At 45.1% G+C, this 12356-nt stretch overlaps 1 protein-coding gene across 3 annotated transcripts in view; it reads left to right on the forward strand.

The window, feature by feature from the left end:
• Positions 1–12356, forward strand: part of ECT2 (epithelial cell transforming 2) — a 51596-nt gene that overhangs the window by 25613 nt on the left and 13627 nt on the right. For all 3 annotated transcript variants that reach the window (XM_066601300.1, XM_066601315.1, XM_066601307.1), the window contains 3 exons: positions 4231–4312; positions 5727–5805; positions 11426–11545. In XM_066601300.1, coding sequence (XP_066457397.1) covers positions 4231–4312; positions 5727–5805; positions 11426–11545 — 281 coding nt within the window. The remainder of the gene's footprint in view (positions 1–4230; positions 4313–5726; positions 5806–11425; positions 11546–12356) is intronic.

Raw genomic sequence — 12356 nt, forward strand, 5'->3', positions numbered from 1 at the left:
AAAAAAATAACGTTTCACCTCCCCTCATAGATCGGATCCATGAGGGGAGGTGAAAATACTCACCTCGGGTCCTCTGCTATGTCCCGGGACCCAAAGTGCCCGTCTGCGCGCCCGATGATTGACATCGGGCACGTGCACACACGGGCTCGAGCCCCGGGAAATTTAAAATCCCTCTGCTCCTGGCTGCCATGTGTAGCCAGGAGCAGAGAGATGTCACCAGGGACATGATCACTGTCATCCAATGGATGACAGTGATCATGTAAAGTAAAAAAAAAAGGGTAAAAAGTAAAAAAAAAAAAAAAAAAAAAAGGGTAAAAAGTAAGTTTAAAGTTAAAAAAGCTTGCGTTTCATCTCCCCCACGGATCATATCTGTGAGGGAGGATGAAATGACATACCTAAGGCCCGCGGACTTTACCCCAGCTTCTGCGCACGCGCCCGTCGCCACAATGGCAGGCTCATGTGCAAAAGCTGTGATAATTTAAAATCTCCCTGCTCCTGGCTACAAAACTTAGCCGAGAGCCTGGAGATTTCACGGCGGGCCGCGGTGGATAATGGCGATCACGTAAAAGTAAAAAAAAAGGTGAAGGTTCATCTCCCCTCACCGATGCGATCGGTGAGAGGAGATGAAACTTTTTACTGGAGGCCTCCGTATTTGCACCCCGGCCTAATCTTCCTCCGTGAACTTTCCCGTATTCTGCGCACGGACCGCCGGTAAAACATTGGACACATGCGCAGGAGTCGGGGAGCCCAGGAAACTTAAAATCTCCTTACTCCCAGGCGACCAATGGTCGCCGAGAGCCTGGAGCAGTGACCTTGTTGAGCGGTCGCCGGTCACGTGATAGAAAGGTAGCGATCTAACATAAGTCGGTCTCACATGACCGGATAGGAATTACGAATTCCGCATGCATCTGATCCGCGGTATTACGCAGATCAATCGCATTGGATTACACAATTCCGCTCGCATTAGCAGGTCGGAATTGCGTAATCCACTCGCAGAAAAGAGAATGCAGCATGTTCTATTTTACCGCGGATATCCACAACATAGAGCCCATTGTGCTCCATGGTCGCGGATATACCCGCAGCCCATACGCAACTACGTTGTATAAGGGCTGCGGGTACCAGTGTCATCGCTAAGCAACGGTGCGGGAAATACAAAGAAAAAAAAAAGGACTGCGCATGACCGCCTGTGTGAGTAGGCAGTTATGCGCAGTACATTACGCGGCCGTACGCAGGGTGACAGCTGGGATCCGCTGCGGGCCTCCACAAGCGGATTCCGCCTACGGCTGCGAGAGCCCGGCGTTATTCAGACCGCTACCTGTAATACGCAATTTACAAGAAGCCCCGGGAACGCTCGCCTTCATGCAGTTCCAGGAGCACCTTGTTGAGCGCCTTCTGTGTGAGACCGCCGCACCTCATCAAGCTTACGGAGACTCACAGAGCGCCACTTTTTAGACCCCATACCTGCCACTGAGGTCAAGAAATGACCCCCAAAAAGCATGATGTACCCATCCCAACCAGGCCTCCGTAATTACCTCTGTCTTCGGAAATACTACACAGTTTACATTATTACTTTTATCTAAGATTTGGGGAACGCCGAAAAGGGCACGGAGTGTGTGGGGGAGGGAATATTTTTTTAAGGTGTCAATTTTTATTCCGTACAAGTGGGCAATGGGGCCTGGAATTCATTCAGTTGTGCCCTACAATCCAACGGGTGTTCCCTCCATTATGGGCCTAGCCATGTGTTCTGTAAGTAGATTAGGGCCACAATGGGTATGTTTTTGAACACGGGACAAACGGGGGTATCCATTTTGGGGTGAACGTCTTCATTCCTATGTGCACTGTACAAAAAAAACCAGTTTTTAAATTGACGAAATTGCCAAAAAAATGAAAATCGTAATTTTTTCCTTCTGCTCTGCTTAGATTTATTCAAATACTGTGGGGTCAAAATACACAATACACCCCTAGATGAATTCGTTAAGGGGTCTAGTTTTCAAAATGGGGTCACTTGTGGGGGTTCTCTTTGGTTTTGGCCGCTCAAGAGGTCTACAAATGTGCTATGGGGCCTAAATCACCTTCATGCTAAATTTGTTCTGAAAGCCACCGACTACTCCTTTCATTTTGGGCCCCGTTGTGCATCCAGACAAAAGATTAGGGCCACAATGGGTATGTCTCTAAACACGGGACAAACAGGGGTATCTATTTTGGGGTGCAAGTCATTCATTCATGTGTGTGCTGTACAAAAAAAGCAGGTTTTAAAACGACAGAATTGCCAAAAAAACGTAAATCACATTTTTTTCCCCTTTGCTTGAATTCATTCAAAAACTGTGGGGTCAAAATGGGCAGTACACCCATAGATAAATTCGTTCAGGGGTCTAGTTTTCAAAATGGGGTCACTTGTGGGAGTTCTCTTTGGTTTTGGCCGCTCAAGAGCTCTACAAAAGTGCTATGGGGCCTAAAACTCCTTCAAGCAAAATTTATGTTCTGAAAGACACCGACTACTCCTTTCATTTTGGGCCCCGTTGTGCATCCAGACATAAGATTAGGGCCACAATGGGTATATTTCTGAACACAGGAGAAACGGGGGTATCCATTTTGGGGTGTAAATCCTCATTTTCATGGGCAATATAGGAAAAAAATGTCTTTAAAATGACATATTTGCAAAAGTATGAAATTTTATTTTTTCTCCTCTAAATTTAATTAATTCCTGAAAAAAAAACGGTGGGGTCAAAATACTTATGACACCCCATAGTGGATACATTAAGGGGTGTAGTTTTTTTAAATGGGGTCATTTGGGGGGGTATCTATTATTCTGACACTCATGAGCCTTTGCAAACTTGGCTTGGTGCAGGAAAACAGTGTTTCTCAAAATGCTGAAAAGTAATGTTAAATTTGTACGTCATCTAAATGGTTAAAAAAGCACAAGTTTTTCAAGTGTGCATTCAAAATAAACAGATGGAAATACATATCTTTAAAAAAATCTGTACAGTATGCTTGGACATATTTGAGATATTACAGTTGAAAATGTGAAAGTAAATTTTTTTCAAAATTTTCCCAATTTTGGCGCTTTTAATAAATACAGGTGCTCCCCGACTTGCGAACAGGTTCCGTTCCGGGAGCCTGTTCGCAAGTCCGTTTTGTTCGCAAGTCGAACAAATGGTAGTATGGAGCGGGATCGCGGGTGGATGCCGCTCCATACAACGTCGGGTGCCGGCTGTTCTTACAGCGGGCACCCGGCGGCAGCAGTTCCGACGAGCCACGCCGCTTGTCGGAACTGTTAACACTTTAAATACCGCTCTGACAGCGGTATTTAAAGTGTTAACAGTTCTGCCGAGCGGCGCGGCTCGTCGGAACTGCTGCTGCCGGGTGCGCGCTGTAATAAACAGCCTGCACCCGACATTCAGGGGGCCCGTACAGCGTCCCACGATGAGATCGCGGGACGCTGTGTGGTTGCTAGGCAGCCGGGGACCTCCTGAAAGGCCCCAGGGCTGCCTATGCAGAGTGCCTATCAAAACTACAGTTCGCCACGCCAATAACAAGCCCTTATACGGCCGTGTCGACGGAAAGATAAAGTTTTATAGCATTTAAAAAACGGAAATGAAAATCCGCCAAAAATCGTTGCGTCTTTATGCCAAAAATAGGCCATGTCCTTAAGGGGTTAAAATGCAGCGATTTAAAGGAAAAAAAAAAAATTACTCGTCTTAACTTAATTAAATTTTTGCTTAATAAATTGAAACATTTCAGCCAAAAAACACAGGGATTAATATTCACCTTATCAGTTCCCCTGCTGCAGCCTCCCTGGTCCCATACGGGTCCAAGGATGGCGTCGGCACGTGACCTCTGCAACCAAAAACATGCCAACACCACGGAGTTCACCTCTGTGGCCAGTCATTGGTTGCAGCAGTTGCATGTCCTGTTGCCTCTTCATTATTTGGAACTGGTTTAACAGAGAGCGGCGGAGATCTGAAAAGTGTTGGCAATGGAGTAGCGGAGGTCTGGTAAAGTGACCTTTTACTCTTATTTTGTCATTTTATATATAGGAAGTGATTTAGTAAAGGGGTGGGAGGTGGGGGGGGGGGGGGAGACAATAAAGTGGGACTATTCCATTAACTGCATAATTCCTGTATTTGACTGAGCTACAATACCCGATACATTCCCTTTTATAGACCTCTGGCTGTTGTAATCCCAGGTATTGATTAAACGAATGATGGCATTCCCTTTCTTTGCTTCTAGATCTTAAGAAACATACTTCTGAGGACAATCCAGATAAAACTATGCTTGAGAAGGCTATTGAATCACTCAAAGAAGTAATGACGTAAGTGATAGACAAAATAGTTAGCTAAACCACCATGCAGCCTGTGATTGGTGGAAGTCTAATTCTGCATTGTGTTCACACCTTTTTTTTATTATCAACTAGGAGATATAAAATCGCAGTGCAACGCAGGTATGACTGGCAGTCCTGAAATATACAAAGTGGGCCAGACAAAAATGAGCCCAGCGCCGCACTGTTATGAAAGCTGTCCAAAAGAAAATCAGCGCTGTCCATAGCAACCAATCACAGCGCAGCTTTCATCTTACTTCAGCAGTATAAGAAATGAAAGCCTAACTGTGATTCGTTGCTATTGGCAACAAATTATAGGGGAAGTCGATGAATTTTCGATTTTTAATTACGCTATTATTCGTCGCGTGGTGCTGAACGCTCATGCAGAATTCCCCCAAATCAGTCCAGAACTAATGGATTTGTATACGACACAGAAAATGATTTTTTTTTTTTTCTTTTAATCTAGAAGATTTTGGTACATTAGTACAACTACGGTATTGTGATATAACTCTGTTTGGAGATGTGTTTTTTTTTTTTCTTGTGTAGCAATGTTTTTATACGGTTTAACCTGACACTTATTTACTTTTTTCAATAACTCTTCAATGTTTTTTGTGTAGCGCTAAAATAACTTGTAGCAAAGTTTAACCATAATGGTATTAATTTTCTGCAACATCTGTAGCAATGCGTTTCATACAGTTTTGTTTGCTGACAAGTTATTAGATGAACAAATTGTTTTTGTGTAGGCTGTGTTCTTACAACATTAAACTCCCCTGTCCTGGGAACCCGTCTGAATCTGCAAAAACTGTATTCCTAGTGAACCCCAGGATATAACTGTAGGCTTTCATTGTTCTATTCCTTTTAGCATTTGTGTCGGGCAGATAGTGGAGTAAATTATGCTTTTTGACACTGTTATTACTGGCTTAGAATTATGCAAGGTTTTATCTCTCGCATCGTGTAGACTCCACTTATCAATGGTGGCATTTTTAGGATGGCCCAGATATCTTGTAAATGAGTGTGTACCTTCAATCAACCTTCAGTCCACTAATAGCACACTAGTCTGGGCTTTTGACAGGCTTTGAAAATTCTCTAGAAAATATTTATTATACATAATCTTCCACTTGACTACATAAATATTCCTCTCCAATGACATTCTCTGCATTGTATATTCCGAGAAGTAAAGATAAAACAAGCAACCTCACATTGATATGTAATTACTTATATGTGCCTTTCAGGCAGACAAAGCTTTTATTTCTGTCTCCTCTACAAAAAAAAAAAAACAGCAAACAAGCTAGGTCTTTGCTAAAAATCAGTGTTAAGTTATTAAAGAGGACGAAGTGGCGGTTTACAAGGCAGAAATATTTAACTACCCCCCCACCCTCCATTTTTTTTTCTTTCTTTTAATTGATAGTCACATCAATGAAGATAAAAGAAAAACTGAAGGGCAGCGACAAATCTTTGATGTGGTCTATGAAGTGGATGGATGTCCTGTAAGTAATAGATCTATAGATAAATTGTAGGGGATGTTGAACATTAATGAAATGGTTAGTGACCAATTTTCTCGTCTGTCATCAGGGGACACAGCTTGGGTATAGCTACTGCCACTAGGAGGTGGACACTAAGCAGAAAGTTTTAACTCCTCCTACCTGCTATATGCCTCCTGCAGGCACCAAGTTAATTAGTTTTAGCTTAGTGTCCGTAGGAGGCAGACTTTTGTCACTGGTCTTTTTAGTCCTTTTTCTACAACAACCTTTGGGAATACAGAGTAGGCACTAGGCTCTGCCTAGTACCCCCAACAATGCGGGCTATTGGTGTGGAGTCAATCACCCTGTTGTATGTCGAACCCTCAAAAGAAAAGGAGGTACAATATCACCCATGTGGTGCTATTACTAAGACCTTTTAGGACCTTTAGGAGATGGACTTCTACTCTTGTCACCAGATTGGTGGCTACACTTATTAGGGGTAGGATCACAGACTCTCTTGAGCTCATCAATGGACTCTTGCGGAGGTACTTTGTGGAGATCGCTGCTTTGGGCGCCCTTTTCCTGCACTCCCATTGGTTCTTTTGCTTTCCAGGCCTAAAACCTGCTCTCGGGTGCTTTTTCTTCTCTCTCCTCCTGATCTCCCAATCCTTTCTCTCCTCAGCTGAGACCTGTGGTTGTACTTTTCAGAGCACCAGGACCATGAGCACAGGATAGGTCAAGCTCTGCCTGGCAGCTAGCTTTTTTTACTTGTGCCCCTTCTGCAGCAATCATAGCAGCAAGTAAATTACACCAGGGCACCATGGCTGACCCCCAAGGCAGAATGCACCAGACAAGATGCATCCAGAGTTGTGCATCTTCAAGCTCTCGCTATCATAACAAATTTTTATGTGGGTAGTCTGAACAGGTCTGTAATGCTTAGTGGGGGTCTGTCTGAACCAGAATGGGCATACTCTGTCTCATGAAGTCCTGGTCCTTACTAAAACATCTAAGACCATCGTTGAAATGCTGGATAGGACATCCTGTCACCTGTTCCCAACCATGTCTGACAGAGAAGACTTACTGCCTGACCCCTCCTGTGGAAGGATCAGGAAACGGTCTAGACCATTTCACTTGCGACAATCTTGAGTTCCCAGCCTCGTCGTGCTCTCCACTCACCTTCCCCCAATGGGGATGCACTCTTTGCTTTTCCCCCAGGGACAACCCTTGCTTGGAAGTGAGGTGTCCGTCTCCCTCTAAGACTTTGTTCCCACAAGCGTATGTCGGACGCCGGTTTTCACGCTATGATGGGAGAGCTAAAACTGGTGAATGGGCGCACAAATCAAACGTTTGTGCTCCCGTTCAGACGGTATAGGCCCCGGCGCATATATGCTGAGGCTACCATGCTGTCGCCCCTTTCCCCTCCCTCCCCCTCGCAAGCTCACCTCTGCTCTCCTTCCTGCTCGTTCTTTGCAATGGGCGAGGGCGGAGCTAAGCCCGTCCCGCCTCCTCCCATAGCTGGCTGTTGACAAGGGGCAGAGCTAGGCTCCGCCCCACCCCCTCTCATTGCAAAGAACGAGCGGGGAGGAGCGCACAGGGAGGGAGTTTAGCAGCCACGCTGCTAAACTTCCTCCTGCCGCTGTCATGGGCTCCCATAGGAGCCCATGCAGCGGCCAATGTATTCCCAGCCCAAAAGATAGTTCCAGGGCTATCTTTTGGGCCCGACGTAAACGCCTGGCGCTATATTGGCCCGGCGTTTTTATGTCACGACAATACCGCCATGTGAGTTGATGCATTGGAATCCAATGCATCAGATCACAGCGTATATCGGCCAGCCGATATACGCTCGTGGGAAAGAAGCATAATTCAGATCTGGCTGTGAAATCGTCCAAACTCTTGTCTTTAGTCGATAGTTTGATAATTGCAGGTAAAAGTTCCAGAGGCAGAAGCCTCCACAGGAAAAGTCCCTTTCAGATGTCCAAGACGTCTACTAGGGTATTTCTTTCCATTTCCTGGTCAGGAGGTCTTTAAATTCCTTGTAGGAATCTCCCTGACAAGTGTTTCACTAAACTGAAGCACTTAGTCATATTATATACCCCTTTCCAAAGTAGTCCATAAAGAAATTGATATTCTCTCCATCAGTAGACTCTCCAGTGTCACGCTTGTGAGAATACAGTACTCTGCTTATGGCAGATGTCTCTTCCTTTGCGGATACTGGTGATAGATAAAAAAAAAAAAGCTAGAATTGGCGGCAAAAACATTATTATTATTATTATTTTTTTTTGAGGTAGTACGTTCAGCCCTATGACCTTTTGTTTGCGTCTACCTGGGTTAGCAGTGCTACTTCTGAGTGGGCTAAGCAATTGCCGCGTAACATTCTCTGTTCTTCCTTGGAAAAAGTCAGATATTGCACAACAAATCACCCATGCAGGCAAATACCTCTGCGAGGCCTCCATAGCAACACAAAGGACCTTGTGGCTGAAATCCTGGGACGCTGATGCAGCGTCTAAAAGGTCGTTAACTAAACTTCCCATTGTAGGTACCTGCCTCTTTGGCACTCGGCTAGACAAAATTATTTGGGAAGCCACAGGGTGGTGAGGGCTCTTACCTCAGAACAAGTCTAGCCGAATGAGGTCTTCCCTGAAGAGTTGTCCTGTACTTCGTTCCTTTCGGCGCTCCAGTCTGCGTTCTACGCCTACCAAGAAAACCACTCATTATCGTCAGAAGAAAATTTCCCTCAGACCCTCCTGGTGCTCCCAAGCCTTCCTCCACAAAAGGGTGGCCCCCCCACCCCGTTCACTCAAGGTGGGGGAGACTTGTTTCTGCTTCCTAGACACCTGGCTTTTCAATGAAGCTTGGGTTCGGGAGATCATCTCTTCAAGCCCTCCTGATCCATCACTGCAGGTCCAGACTTCTGACATCTCCTTCACGTATCAACTATTTGGATCAAGTGATATGCCAGCCACTCGCCCAGTCTGCAATCGTCCCAGTTCCACTTGTAGAGTTTCATGGGTTTTCAGTCAAACCTTTTCGTTGCTCCCAACAAGGATAGGTCCATCTGGCCTGTTCTAGACTTAAACAAACAAATACATGCATCCAGCATTTCTGCAAGGAGTCCCTAAAGTCTGTCATTGCATCCATGAAACAAGGCGAATTCCTGGCATCTATCGACATCAAGGATGCAGACCTCCCATGTGCGCATCACATTTTCTGTGCTTCATGCTTTGCTCGAAACACTACCTGTTTGTGGTTGTCCCCTCTCTGGATGGCCACGGGTGTTCATAAAAGTCCTAGCAGCAGTGATGGCCTTTCTACACTCCAGGGTGATTGTCACTATCCCATATCTCAACAGCATCCTAGTGAAGGGACCTTCCCACTCATCTGCTCTCTAGAATCTCCATCACTCTATCTAGACCCTCTCTAGTTTCGTGTGGATTCTCAACTCCCTAAGTCCCTTCTCTTCCCTTCTCATAGTCTTAAATTTCTGTGCCTGGTCTTTGACACGATACGTTCCCATGTTTTGCTACAATCATAGAAACTTCAATTTGATAAACTTTGATCCCAATTCAACATTGTATGAGAGTCCTGGAGTTAATGATTTTTGTTCGAGGCGATTACATTCAGCCAATTTCATGCCTGACCTCTCCAGTGGACAATCCTCTTTCAATGGGACAAATCCACACACTTGCTCGATGGGAGAATCCTACTTCCCTGGACACTTCATCACTCCAACTGGTGCCTGGAATCTGTATAGTTCCCCAAGGGCGATCTTGACACTGCAGTGGTTGGTGCTGACCATGGATGAAAGTTTCTTCGGCTGGGGAGGGACGTTGCACAACTTCACAAATGCAGGGAAAGTGGATAGTACAGAAGAACTCGCTCCCAATAAATGTATTTGAACTTTGGGCCATACTATTGTCACTTTTCATCACTTTTCCCAACTGCTGTTCGGGTTCCCTGTCAATGTCCAAACAGACAACGTGACGGTTGGCACCAAAATCAAGGTGGAACCCACAGCTCAGCAGTCATGGAGTAAGCAGGAAAATCCTAGCATGCAGAGAAACGCACCTCCCAGCAATCTCGGCAGTCCACATGTCAGGCGTGGTGAACTGGGTAGCAGACTTTCTAAGCAGAGAGCAAGTCGACCCAGGGGAATGTGCCGCAGATGGGGTCTCCCAGTCGTCAACATGGTGTCCATAATCAATTGCAAGATTACAACCTTTGTGTTCAGGTCAAAGGATCCTCAAATCTGGTAGGTGGCCACTCTAGTAATTCAGTGGACAGACTTCAAGGTTCCCTACATATCTCCCCCCATTCCCACATATTCCTTGCCTTCACAAGAAGATCAAACTGGAAGATCTTCCAGTGGCGATTGTGGACTGCCTCAACGCGCATGGTAAGCGGACCTAATCGACCTACTTGTCGAATCTCCGCGGCACCTTCCACTTCAAAATGACCTTCTCTTGCAGGGACCCCTCCTCCACCCAACATAAGTGTCGGTTGAAGCAGCGATTCAGACTGATTGGGATTTTACTGAACCCATCATCCAGACTATAATGAAAGCTAGGAAATCCTCTTCCTCTTGGGTTTACCACCAGGTGTGGAAAGCTTTCTTCCTCTGGTGACAACAGTGTGTTTTTTTTCTCTTTCCCAGCTGTTTTTTGCAGGTAGGTCCAGACATGGGCTTGCTCTTCAGCTCCCTGAAAGGACAGGTATAGACCCTGTCCATTCTTTTCCAGCTCTGTGATGTTGAAAGCTGTTGTTGCTTACTCCGCTCCTCCCTATCATTCTCCAGCTCCACTATGGAACCTCAACTTTGTCCTAGATGCTCTTCAATCACATCTTTTGCCATAAAAGGTGGCATTTTGGGTAGCGATCACCTGTATTTGCTGAGTCTCGGAGCTCGCAGCCCTTTCAGCCAAGATTCCACTGTAGTACACCAGAACAAGGTGGTCCTCTGCCCTGTGCACTGCTTCCTACCAAAGGTGCTGTTGTCATCCCACATCAAGGAGGACATCTTGTGCTACCATCTTTCTGCCCTGCAGACTCTTTTTCAAAGGGCACGCTATATTTGGTTCACGCCCTGAGAATCTATGTGGCTCAAACTTCAGCTTTCAGGCGCTCTTTCTCTTTTTTGATGATTCCAGACGGTCCTAGGTGACGCTTTGCAACTTCCAAGATCATCCTTTGATGATGGATCAGGTCAGCCTTGGTAAAGGCATACTATGCAAATGGCAAAGCTCCTTCCTTCCATGTTTCTGCACATTCGACTCTGGCTGTGGACACTTCTTGATGAGCGTGCTGCGGTGCTTTCGCCCTTCAAACATGCAAAGTACCCACATGGACCTCTTTACACACCTTTACAAACTTTGACAATGTTCTCAATCTTCTGACACCTCTCAGTTGGCGCATTTTGCGAATGGCCATATGACTGACCGCATGTAGTCTTCCATATTCCCCCCCCCCCCCCAAGAACTGCTTTAGAACTTCCCACGGTCCAAGCTGTGTCCCCCAATGAACGGGACAAGTAAGATTTTACAAGGCGTACAAAAATGTTGTTCTGGCATAATTTTACCTTTTACTCATTCATCACTTATTCATTGACTATCCCCAATGTAATGTAACTTTCTGTTGCTATTCTTCGTCGTAGGCAAATCTGTTATCTTCCCATAGAATGCTGGTACAGAGAGTGGAAACTATAGCTCTCGGGGAAGATCTCTGTGACAGAGGAGAGCAAGTCACACTCTTTCTATTTAATGATTGCCTTGAGGTGAGACTATATTGAATGTTAACATCTGAAGAGATATATGGAGCGCTGGTAGGAAATTCTTAATGGAAGAAAAAGTTGCTGGAAAATTTGACAAGCATCAGGTTAAAATGCAGAGAAATGTGTGGAAATTGTTAATGCGTTATGCATCGGTTAAAGAAAAAAATGCTCTTATTGCTGCAGTTATTACGCTTTTGAATATTTCATTTCTGTTTTCATGCTGGTCTTCTAAAATGTGTTCACATTTGAGCATTTTACGGTTTGTGTACAGATGCACATAAAATGTAAAATAACTGCATACATTACATTTACCTGTCTTTTACTTATATTTACTCCTTGCACTGATCCTGAGTTACAGCTGGTATATTGGATGAGGGTGAATTCACCTTGCCATATGCCATCTATATTGGCATTAAAGGGGTCCTCCCAAGTGAGTTCTAGTGCTAATAGAATTCCCGAACTGACTTGACAGTATAGGCACATTTATTTATGCCAGTATAAAGTATCTATTATATGCGGTTTATAACCCTCATACTAGATTTGTATCAAAACTCCTGATCACACATACAGTAGTAATGTAGAAAACAGATTTAAAGGTTGTGCCAAACTAGAAAGTCATGCCCTATTTACAGGATAAGAGATGTCTTTATGGTCTGTGGAAGTCTTCGGATTGGTAGAGCTCGCAGCGGTCAAAGGTCCTAGTGTGAATGAAGCAGAGGACGCGAATGCACACTGCCGCCGCTTTCACTTCATTGGGAGTGTGAAATTGCCAAGTACAAGCACATGGCTATGCAGGGACCTTTTGAGACCCCCA

Source organism: Eleutherodactylus coqui, chromosome 1 (assembly GCF_035609145.1).
Source record: "Eleutherodactylus coqui strain aEleCoq1 chromosome 1, aEleCoq1.hap1, whole genome shotgun sequence".
Lineage (NCBI taxonomy): Eukaryota > Metazoa > Chordata > Amphibia > Anura > Eleutherodactylidae > Eleutherodactylus > Eleutherodactylus coqui.